This window comes from Balaenoptera borealis (genome assembly GCF_965194805.1).
Source record: "Balaenoptera borealis genome assembly, chromosome: 8".
Lineage (NCBI taxonomy): Eukaryota > Metazoa > Chordata > Mammalia > Artiodactyla > Balaenopteridae > Balaenoptera > Balaenoptera borealis.
Window position 1 is genome coordinate 103,518,995 of NC_138865.1, and position 12,339 is coordinate 103,531,333.

General features: G+C 48.2%; 1 protein-coding gene across 1 annotated transcript in view; it reads right to left on the reverse strand.

Moving 5' to 3' along the window:
- The window catches only part of TNFSF8 (TNF superfamily member 8), a 31,588-nt gene that overhangs the window by 8,460 nt on the left and 10,789 nt on the right, over window positions 1-12,339 (reverse strand). The window contains exon 3 of the mRNA XM_082402060.1: window positions 597-668. Coding sequence (XP_082258186.1) covers window positions 597-668 — 72 coding nt within the window. The remainder of the gene's footprint in view (window positions 1-596; window positions 669-12,339) is intronic.

The following is a 12,339-nucleotide window of genomic DNA, read 5'->3' on the forward strand; positions in this document are numbered from 1 at the left end:
ATTGAATTTTTTAAATGAGCAGAATGGCTATTTCAGAGAATCTTGGCCATCTCCTCTGTACCTCATCTCTCCCAGTGTAAGTGCCTCTTATTATTTCATCTATAAGGGGCCTCTCTCCCGAAGCATGCTGCAATATGCAAATAGACCCTGTGCCAACATGGTCATTAAGCTGTCAATCTGCGCACAGGGCAATTTTGTGGCTCCCTTATGAATAACTTGATAGAGGCAGAGATTAAGAGCCTGCTTCCCGTGCCTGAGGAAAAGTACTGCACACTTGGCCTGCAGCCCGTAGATGGATGAGTAAAGAGGGGTGGTGCGGTGAGGCACAAGTGCCCTCACAGGCCAGGGACGCAAACTTGAGAGAGTGAATGAGGCTGAGCAAGTGGGAACCTTGTAGCTTTCAAGAGTAATGCTCTCCCCTCGCCCCCTAAGGCATTTAAATTCAAATTATAAAAAATATCATGCAGGCTAAACAAAATGCACATGCAGGTCACATTTGGCCGTGGGCTTCTGCTTGTGACCTCTGGCTTAGAAATTTCAGAAAGGCCACAAGAAGTGGCCCTCATGTGGTTGGGTTCCTGGATTCGGTTACTGACCTTGGAGGTAGGCCCATGACTTCTTGAATGGAGCCCTTTCCAGGATACATGAGATGTCCTCTGAACAATTCCCTAAAAATAAGGAGATCCCATGTTAAATGCCTCTCTCTGCTCCGGGAACTGGAGCCACCAGATCTTTCTCCGTGACCCTTTGATGGAGACGATTACTATTCTGTTTCCGTTTGGGGGACAAAAGGAGACCTGTTTATTTCTCATTTTGCTGTCAAGTACCTTAGAAGGTTTTTTAAAACGTGATTGCTCCCACTTGGGCTTTTACAAAAGACTGTGGAAGTTGGGGGGAGGAAACAGATAGGGCCTGAGTCCCTATATGTACCAGGTGCATTCTTGTTGCTTTATATATGCCACCTCACTTGATCGTTGCAATAACTCCATGAGAGAGGTATTATTACGTCCCTTTGAGAGATGGAAAAAAGCGTGTGGACCAGACAGATTAAGTACATTGTCCTACATCAGTCACTCAGCCAGGCAGTGGTAGTCAGAACACTAAGGTTGGGAGTAATTATTGCCACCCTTCCTTTAAGAGTGCACTAGCTGAAACATACATATTTCATCTAATCTAATTCTCAGAATAACTCTGTAAGGCTAATCCTAGACAATGTCGAGACACGGTCACTGCTACAAGGTCATGCAAGTTGGTGGAAACCCTGAGATCCACCCCCATGTCTATCTGATTCCAGAGAATCAGGTTTCTTCCTCAGGGCCATTTTGCTAGACAGAGGAGATAAACACATCCTGGTGCTCAATTTTAAGAGGATATAGGATCAAAGAGATCTAAGCAGGGAGCCTGCTATTTGGAGCTTCCTCGGCAGGGAAAAAAGACAATGTTTATGTCAGTGTGGAATTTAAGAAATAAAAATATTTTAAATATATTCACTGGTGATGGCAGCTTAGCTTCTTATTATAGTAACTATTTTGTATGCAAAGAACCAAGTTATACATTTCCTGCAAAGACCCATGAATTCAACTTATTCTGGGCAAATTTTTTCTTCTCTTTGGGTCTTGGTTTCCCTAATCTGTAAAACTGGGAGATCTGAGACCTGACACTGACATCTTTTTGACGGTGTCACCAGAGACGATCACTCATTCCATCCATCAGAGACTAGGCAGGCGTTCAGTCGAAGTGGCCACATCCTAGTAGGCTTGTTCACTGGATCTTCAAGTAGTATACGTTGGGCTCACCATCTTCCCCATTGCCTTCTATGTCCAGGCCTGAGAAGATCCCTCCTGGCCTTCCTTAAAGCGGGGTGGGGTCCTGGGAGTGGTGCAAAGCTAAGTGAAGAGCCCCCTCTGCTGTCTGAACAAGCTCACTGCTAGAGGCACCCACAGCAGAAGCAGGGGGCAGTTTTCATCCTTTTCTTCCCTCAAGGCATGTAGAGCTTCTGGTCTGAAGGTCTCTCGGCTGAGGAGGGCTGGTAGGCCAGCTGCCATTCTTCTGATGCCATCTCTCACGCATCCTCCAACTAGCGTTCTTGTCCTGCCTGCAGCGCATGCTCTCGGGGTGCGTCCAGCCACATTCACAACAACGAGGCAACGAGAGCTGCTCATTCTTTTTTTTTTTTGGCCGTGAGGTGCGGCTTTCGGGATCTCAGTTCCCTGACCAGGGATTGAACCTGGGTCATGGCAGTGAAAGCCCGGAATCCTAACCACTAGGCCACCAGGGAACTCCCGAGCGCTGTTCATCCTTAAATGTGCTCTGACTACTGGTAGGGAGTCCCCCTGGCTCAGCCTTCTCTTTCTGGGATGTGGAACGTCAAGTCGAAAGGAATCGCAGAGAGGCACGTCTGGCTGCATCTCTCCTCTGCTTGGAACCCGTTTCTGACACTACTGTGACTGCAGGATCAGGGCCCAGCTCCTCCACATGGCATTCATGTTCCCTTGTGTTCTAATCCCTACGGAATTCTGCGGTCTCCTCCCTCACTTTCCCTCTTTCCCTGTACTCTCTTGTACTTGTCCCAATAGTAGTAGTGGTAGTGCTAGTAATAATAATAATAACAGCTAATACGTATTGCCTGATGGCTGTTTTCTTGGCACTCTGCCAAGCACGTTACATGCATTATTTTACTTAATTCTCACAATCGTCCCACGAGAAAGGAACTCTAGTGACTTCTCTCTTGTACATAAGGAAACGGAGGCTTTAAAAAGTTCACATCCGCACAGCTAGTAAGTGGTGGAGTGGAGAGTCAAACCCAGGCTATCTGACTCTAATGCCCGAGTGGATTTTTGACCATTTTACTGAAGGTTGGGGCCTTGGGGTGCCCCCAAATACACCATGTTGGTTTTCCATTCCACTTGGAATTGCCCTCTTCACTGATAAGCTATTCCTTGTGTAAAGCACAGCCTCTGGGAACCCTTCTTTGACCCCTCCGTCTGTTTGGTATTTACCTCCTCCGTTAGATGGTGAATCCTCAGGGCAGAGACTACTGTTTAACTATCCCCACTGCCAGCTCAGAAGATGCTCTGCAAATGTTGAATTGAATCATCTAGTCTGTCTCTCTTACTCCCCTCTGTGGGTGTCAGCTAAGTTCTTAAGGCTTGAGTGAGGTGAATGCAGAGTCTTGGCTTGCCTTCCCTTCCAGGCTGGAATAACACCTGGCCTCAGTCTCCCATTGGTTCTGCAGGTTAGGTTAGATTAAACGGGAGGTTAAGATTCAAGCCCTTGGCTGAAGCCAGCACATCACACCAGGAACAGGCTCTACTCCTTGGCTGAAGACCCCCTCACACCATGTCACTTGTGGTGGCCTCTATCAGGTGAGCTTCTGTAAATGGGTGGCTGTAGAAGTACAAGCCTGGGCTTGCCTCTCACACATGCATGTTCTTGTTTTTTTATTTCCCCTTTGGTCTTTGCATATTTGCTGGGTTGACCTCAGTTGTAATTCTGAGAAACCCAAGGATGGAAAAAAAAAAAAAACACCTTATTTTGAAGCATTTGCATTTCCTGAAGTCAAATGCCATGGCGTATCTTAGTTTTTCTTTAAGAATCTTTTAGATGTTTCAAGAGAAAGGGGAGACAGAGGCAACTCCCTTGAAGAATGACATTGCTAGAGCTGGCTAAATGAAGGGGCTGGGAAACCAGGACACCGGAGGAGCTATTGGTGGAATGGGGCTGCTGAACTTGGAGAAGAGCCCAGAGGAGGGCACACTGATGGCCTTTAGCAGCTGCCAAGGCTGTTAGGAGGGCCAGAGCTGATGGGGGCCGGCTCTCTGGGGCCCAAACACGAAGGCTCCATGAAAGTTTAAGGAGATGATGCACTCAGCTAATGGTTAACACCACTCTTGTTCCCATTTCTCAGATGAGGCAGTGGGAAGACCTTCATTAAGGACACACAACTCACACTGTAAGTCACAGTGCCAGCAGCTCAAATATTTGACCAATTAGTGCTGTTCAAAGTCATGTTGGACTGATGTGAGTGTCGTGAGGCTCTTGTCAAGACCTAGATGAATGGTTCACGGGTCATTAGTCATGTGGCTTGAGTCTCCTCATCACCCTGTGACTCCATGCTCTGACTTTCTTTTTTGGTTATGAGACAGGAATCCTATAGTATTCCTGGAATTTTGAATTTTGGGAGCATTGGGAGCAAAACACACCTCTGTTTCATTCATTTCCCAACCAGATTTGCTGTCTGGAGGGGTTTAGTTTGAAGAACTAAACACTAGGGTGGGGAAATGAGAACAATCTGCAAGTCATGGCAGAGTAGATGGCCTGGGAGTTAGAATCTAGGAATTGTCCCTCTCTGGGCTGTCATGTCCCTAGCTAGATGAAGAGCAGTATGAATCTGATGATCTAGAAGGGCCCTTCTAGCTGATTCTAGCAGGCTGTGTAGACCCAGCTGTACACCACCAGGCTTGCTGTGGGGACAGAAAGTCAGTCCCAGCTCCAACTGTCTGTCTTTTGAGGCATGTTGCTCTACCCCAGCTAGGAATCTGTCTTCACACATTAAGATTTCCAGACACCTGCATCAGTAGAACAGAGCATTTTAGGTCTGGGGACAATCGAAGTTATGAGGAGCCTGGTTCTGTAATGGTTTTCATGGTTCATAGAAATGGAAGTTCCCTGAGAACTCATCTGGTCCAGGCTGGGTAACTACGTAACACATGTGTTCCCCAATGTTACCCCCCCCAGCAGACTTGTCCTAGGTCACCCCATGAGTCAGTGACAGAGGCAAGGCCAAAACCCAGGACTCCGTGCTCCTGTGGGACATTCCATCTTTTGGACAACTCAAGTACTCTGTGAATACTTCTGAGGACCAAGGCCTTCAGATGGGCAAGATTTGTAAGCGTTCTCCCAAGCTTTGGCCTCCTCTAGGGGGATCATGGAACTTTCTTGGGCTTTGTTTGGAAGCCTGGAGAGAAATATGTGCCAATGAAACCGTCCTGGACAGGTGCACGTAAGACAGAGATAGGGAGAGAGATGTTGCTTACGGTGGTTGAAAGGGTCATGTTCTAGAGGTCAGAATAATGGCATCCTGAAGATGGGAACCCACCTTGAGATCTCAAAACATTAGACCCAAGAGGACCATTAGATGCCAAGTTAACCAAGACCCTAGATTTATGAGTGGGGAGACTGAACCCAGAGGGACTGAAGGTCTGGCTCAAGACCCCACCGTAGGTTAGTGGCAGAGCTGGGTTCAGAGCACACAGTTCCTGACTCCTAGCCCAGGGCTCAGTCCCATTTTTTAGTCTTTCCATGTAGCAGGAAGGGTTAAATGTAGGAAGAAGTGGGTTTGTGGCCACCATACACGCTGGACTGAAAACTGATGAGACAGCTGGTGGTGCTGGGAAAACAAGCACAAATGAGCCTTCTGGGCTCCCTCTTCCTGGGAGAATGGCAGCAGGTGACTTCAGGCGGGTGTGCTGAACACTGCCAAGTCATAAGTCAGGGGCAATCAGACCTCCATTAAGATGCAACAATGCCCAAGGGGGCAAAACAAACCACACTTATCATTCCAGCCAGAAAGTATGTGGTCTGAGTGCCAGGCACCTTCCAGGCTGATATCAGGGCAAAACAAACAACACAGTGCATCTCAAAGAGAGCACCTGGGTCCTGGTCAAGGCTTTTAACTTCAGACCTGTCACTTTCCCTTACTGACCCTCAATTACTGCATCTGTGAAGTGGGGATGGTAACAACCCAAATGTAAGGATGTTGCAGAGATGCAATGAGATTATGGATATCAAGTGGCCGGCACAGCACATGGTAGCCCCTTCCTCCCCCACTCCTCTTTCCCTAGTTGTTACAGTGGCACAGTTTAGCAGTGCTGCTTAGCTGATGAAATGATCTGGCTGATGAAATGCTCATTAAACCAGAGCTCATGGCATTGTCTGATGGATTGAAGTTTCTCAATTATGTACGTAAGTGTTTGAAGCCATCTGTTGCTCCCAGGGAAGTGTGAATAATCCTCCTCCCATCTGCTGAAAATATTTGAATCCTTCCAAGAAAGAGAGGAATCATCCTCATGACTCTGCATCTACTATGTCCTGGCTTCTTAGTTCCTCCCTTTGGCGGAATATCTAGGAGAGTCCCAGCAGTGACATCTAGGGGAGAGTCTACTATCAGTTGAATTCAGAATCAAAATGAATCCTTAACCTAAGGGTCATTTCAGCTGGCTTCAGTTGGACCGTTTTCTCGATGCCACCAGGCCAACTAGTAACAGAAGAAACTCCAGGATGGGTTATTTGTTAAACAATGGACAACTAGGTGACCCTGGGTTTACAAACAGCATTTGGGGAATAGCCATTACGGCATGCTCAGTGTTAAGCACATAGAAAGTCACCAGTAAGTACAAACTGAGATCAAGCTGAAATTCATTTGAATCCCTTGAAGGTTACTTAGGATTTTGAGGTCTTTTTTTTTTTTTTTTGGCCACATGGCGAGGCTTGATAAAACTATCAAGTCAGATAGTTTTATCTTACATACTGAAACAGGTCAGGATTGAAAAGACCCCAAGGGAATTCCCTGGCGGTCCAGTTGGTTAGGATTCTGTGCTTTCACTGCTGTGGGCCCCGGTTCGATCCCTGGTCAGGGAACTAAGATGCTGCGTGCCTCACAGTGAGGCACCCCCCCCCCCCCAAGAAAAAAGACAGTTTAAGAGTGGGCTTTAAGTGAATGGGTTTAACGTGAATGGAGAAGCCAATAAGCTCTTTGAGGCCTGTGACTATCTAAAAAGCAGTTACCCCATGAGCAGGGGTATCCCCACTTGCTGTGGAAAAAAAAAACGACAACAACTTGTAGACTGGGCAGTCTCGATCCAGATCAGTCCACCTGATAGAAGTGAGGTCTCTGCTGTCTTTCAGCCTTTCTAGGGGAGGGGGCTGTTGCTCCTCTACCTGCCTCTTCTGCCGCCAGCACAGCATCCTGGTGGGGCTGCAGCCATCTGGATCCCAGCTGTGTGACACCAGGGCGAGCGGGGGGGTTGGTGAGTAGACATCTCCGTGGTTTAGTTTCACTGCCTTCGATGGGCAGCTTGTATTATTTCCCTGGGGGTGGGTTCACTAGTTACAATTAGAGAGCCAACTTACTTGATCTCTTGTAATGCCCACATTTTCTCTTTAGCAGGGGAAATGGGGAGGAAGGTAGCCTGCCGAGCCATGCAAAAATTATAAATTGTTAGAACGGTGAAATGGTCAAAGAATCCTAAGATATTTGATTCCTGGAATGTTCTATTCAGAGCAAAATCCATGCCAGGTCAGGTCAGCTGGCTTGCCTCCCTCATGCCTGATATTTTCAAGAACAGGAAACTCCAGTCCCTGGGAGTTCACGTCCTAGGACTGGAATGTAGGTATTCCAGAGTTTAACCCAGTTCTCTGCCTTTTGTACCTCATCCCCAGCTGGAGATTGAATCCAGGCTGCGGGTGGGGAATGCACAGAAGGGGTGCAGGACCACTTCATGTGGTCTATCCACTGTTCCCACTTCCTCAGGGCCTCCAGGGAACCTTGGGATATTAGGGGCCACGTGACATTCACAGGAAAGACAAACTCTTCTAACTGGCAGGCTGTGGGGAGGAAGGAATCATCCCAGGTCTCATGACTCCTCAGCTGCAAAGCTGGGGCTTGAATTTGGCCTCTAGATCCCCTGCCGTGGGCCGTTCATGCCCCCTACCACCTCACCTCTTGTGCAAACCCACGTGTGTGGTTGCCCTAGTGGCCCTCTCTGTCTCAGAGCTCGACAACAGAGAGCGTACTTCAGTGACAAGAAGACAAACAGCTGCAGGAGCAGGTGCTGAGGAAGTGACAGAGAGCCCTGGCAGGATTCCTAGCCTTGGAGGACTGATAGGGGCACCGGAAGGAAACACAGTCGTGCCGTACTCAGCATCTGATCGTACAATCCCGGTTCGGCAAAAGGGCTCCAAGGCGGTCAGCCTGGACTTGGAGGTCTCCCCACTCCTTGCTAGCTGTGCAATCTTAGGCGAGTCAAGTTGGTAAACCTCTCTGTGCTCTAGTTTCCCTACTTATAAATAATAAGGGGCTCATAATTATCCCCCGGACTTGTTGTGAGACTGTACGAGTGAATCACGAAGCACTCGGCTCAGTGCGTGGCACAGAGTGAGTGACCCATCAGTGTTTATTATTTTCACTCCACCAGATCCTCACACGTCCCTAGTAAGGGAATAAAAGGAAAACTGATTTACAGGTTGTCTACAGAATTCCTCCAGTACAGCTAGGAACTGGTATTTTGTTGTTGGGAAGTTAGGAAGGCCTGGGGCTGAGACCAAGGTGACCAAAATTAGTTTGCAATAAAGGCAGTAGAATTTGAATGTCTGCAGAGTTTGTGAGGGGAAGCGAAGGCGTGGTGAAAATGGGAAGGAGAGCGTGGAAGCAGGGCAGTATGCATGCGGTGGGCCGAACCCCAGGGAGCAGGGCGGTCCCTCGAGAAGGCCCCGGTGGCTGGGGCGCAGAGCCCTCACAAGCACAGGGGGGTCTGCAGCTCAAGTCCGCCTCACCCTCCGTGACGAAAGGCACTGCCCCACCGGCTTCTCCAAGCACCCTAAATGCTACTGTCAGCTTTGCTACACACAGCTGCGGGTGCGTCTGGAGCTCTGGGGACCTCAGGCATGGGGGGCTGTGTTCCGGGGTTTGGGCAAATAAGGCACATACACGAGCATAGGTGAGAGTCAAAACGCCGTGGAGGCAGGAGACTGGAACAAGAAGTGACGAGAAGCAGCACCAGCCTCCCTCGCCCAGCCCGCCTGGACTCTGTGTCCAGAGGACTTATGCTCGACCACGTGGCAGACAAGGGTCGTATCTGCTGTCCCGTTTCACCCTCGTAGTGGCTCTGTGCAGGAATCCTTCATGACTGCGTTTGCCAGGGAAGAGGAGAAGCGAGTGGGAAAAGGTTCTCCTCCCATCTCCCTTCCTGCCCTTAGTCCCGGCTGGGCCCCCGCATGGGCCACTGAGTCCTGAGCACGACGGAGTGTGTGTGAGGTGGCAGGCTGCCAGTGACAAGTCTCCTGGCTGGGAGTGGGAAGCTTGTGTTGAGACTCAGACATCTTTTCATTACAAAAGAGGCTTGGCTTTCTGTGGTTTCCCTGCAGCTCAGTGTCATCCTGTGTTACATTACTTTAGTGTACGGACATGGCCCTGTTTTCCAGGCTCTGGGCTGCTGCCGGCTTCCTGCTGATGGTGGGCAGTTTCCGCCAGTCGGTGGCAGAGGTCTCCCTGGGAAGTGTCTGGCTTCTGCTCTTGTCCGCCCCAGTGACAAACCACATGCTGCCCCCTGGGGCTTCCTCCCTGGAGTTTCTGGGAGATGATGCCTCTCTGTCTGGAATGTCTTGCAATGGCTTTTCAAAAGGGAGTTTGCTGCTTCTGCCTGTTTAAGAGGGGTTTGTTGGGGGAGGAGGCTGCGGATGCAGACTTCCTCAAGGTTATTAGGAATGATCTTTTTAGACTTTTCTCTTCTATATTTACATATTGAATGAAAGATTAGAGTATCATAAAACGTCAAAGTTGGAAGGGCCCTTCCAGTTCATTCAGTACATTGTTGTTAGGTTATAGATGAGACCCAAAGAGGAGGAAAGACTTGCCCAGAGAAACACAGCCTGCTGGTGTGAAGGTCAGTTCTGGAGCCCAGGCCTTGCTCCAAGGTAGTGTTCTTTCCACCTCACCCTGCTACTGTGTCTGTAGTTTGCCAAGTTAAGAGAAGTGGAAACTTGCATTAAAAGCAGGAGAAAGCTAGGGACCACGCACAGTAGGTCACTGACATTTTATGGCTGAAGCACATCATGCGGGGGCTAGAGAGGAGCCCTGGATTCTGATCCGTGCTCTGCCATCAACTCCCTAGATGACCTTGGGCAAGTCACCTTGATTCCCTCAGCTCATCATCTGCAAAATGGGACTATTAATCCCCATGTTGTTTGCTTACAGGATGGAGGCTAAGATTAATCCAGGGGAGCTGTGGGAAGGTCTTTAATGAAAGTTTCATGGCCCTGGTGAGAATTATTAGCATTTTCTAACTGGTTGCAGAAACATTGAATTGTAAACTGTGGTTGGTTTTGGATTAGTTTGTGTTCTGATATCTAGAGTGATGGCCCATGTAAGAAGTGATCTGGTAAGTGATCTAGTCCACAGCTTCCACAACTTTGAATTTTATGGATCAAAATAATTACTCCAAAATGTAAATTCAGTGACCAGTATACAATGGGCAGCTTATTATTTTGCCTTGTGACCATTAAAACAAACAAACAAAATAACTCTGACTAAAAGCAAACCAACTTAATTCCCATCTATATCAGCTTCATGTTGTAAAAGAAAGGACATTTTAATACCAAAAAACTGTAGAGGGCTTCCCTGGTGGCGCAGTGATTAAGAATCCGCATGCCAGTGCAGGGGACACGGGTTCAAGCCCTGGTCCGGGAAGATCCCACATGCCGTGGAGCAACTAAGGCCGTGCGCCACAACTACTGAGTCTGCGCTCTAGAGCCCATGAACCACAACTGCTGAGCCCACGTGCCACAACTACTGAAGCCTGCGCGCCTAGAGCCCATCGTCCTCAACAAGAGAAGCCACTGCAATGAGAAGCCCGCGCGCCACAACGAAGAGTAGCCCCCGCTCGCCGCAGCTAGAGAAAGCCCACGCGCAGCAACGAAGACCCAACACAGCCAAAAATAAATAATAATAAATAAAAATAATAAATTTCCCTTTAAAAAAAAAGCTGTAGAAAAGGAGGTGCTCTCAGAGGAAAGCATAGTTGGCCATGGGAAAAGGGGGATCACTGGTTAGAACCTCTGTAGTTGGTGACCTACGATGGAAGTGCAGAAACTGAGACCCAGAATGGCTGAGGTCGTGTTGCCTGATCAAAATTGTCCTTGTCATTGAGGTCATGTTCTCCCTAAAGATCCATCTCGCCCTCTTGAAAAATGAAGTTCTCGTCAAAACCTGGAAAATCTGGATGGATGTGGGACAGTGGGACTGGGGAAGGGAAAATGACATTTACTCAGTGTGTTTGGTTTCTTGCAAGCTTCCGTGTTCTGATTCCAAAGCCGGTACTGTTTCCATGATGGGGGGCAGCAAGCCCTGGTCTGTGGGTGAGACCCAGGCCACCACTTCATTCTGTGAATGAAGTTCTGTGGGCCCGCAGCCATGCCTGCTCATTTGCACAGAGTCTGTGGCTGCTTCTGCAGCACAGCAGTGGCGTGGACTCGCAACAGGGACCCTTACGGCCTGCAAAGCCTAAAATGTTTACTGTCTGGCCCTTTCCAGAAAAAGTTTGCTTACCTCTGCATTATGCCATGCTCCTTTTTACCTTAATGTGACTGTCTACAGAGGCATTGTGGGAACTGAGGTCACATGCTAAGTAATTCCAGCCAGAGTTAAGCTATTGTTGACAAAGCTGTAATTATTAGTCTGCCTTGAAAGATCCAGAATGCTGCTCCTTTTAGGGGATTTTGCCCTTACTTTCTAAGTCTCTGGGTGACAAATAGCAGGAGAGGCATGACTAAGGGTGTCCTGAAGGAAACTCCAAGTGCGATGGCTGCTGGTGTGAGGAGCTGTGTCCAGACACTTATGTCCTGTGGCCCCAAGCATGACCTGGTGTCTCTATCCAGGTGCCTATAATGACCCACTTTTTCTCTTTTACTTTTTTTCTCTGAGCTGTCTGGTTATCCAGCTGCTAGCTAGGTTCTAAAGGTTACAGGACTGAGATGGGGCTAAAGATTTTGGGTTGAAAGAACACTGGATTAGAGATGAGGACATCTGGGTTCTAGGTTTGACTTCATATGACTCTGAACAAGACCCTTCACTTGGTCTTACTTTTCCTCTTCTGTGCAATGAAAACATTCATCAGAGGATCCCAAAGTTTTTCATTTTCCATGTTAACCTAACTCTGCATATCACCACTCTGGGGCTAGTAGAGACAATGCATTAATTAGTGACTTAAGTGATAGGAAATATGAGGGGTGGGGAGGTCTGTTTCACAAGCCCTCAGCTTCATTATGCATTTTGTCTGTTATCAGTTATTTAATGATTACTATATGTTGGTCACCATGCTAAGCAATATCTGGAAGAGATCTGACAGCTTCTCCAATACCTACATGAGGTGGGTATTATTAGTCCTATTTCACAGATGAGGAACTGAGTTTCTCAGGTGGGGTGTAGAGCCAAGATTCATACCCATATTGCCTGACTCCAGATTTTAAGCTCTTAACACAACGCTGCTTTGTGTTCCTCTCTGTGTCCGTGTGACAGCCTATGCCAGAGGTACAATTTTCACTAGTGGGAGAGGTGAGGGCTGG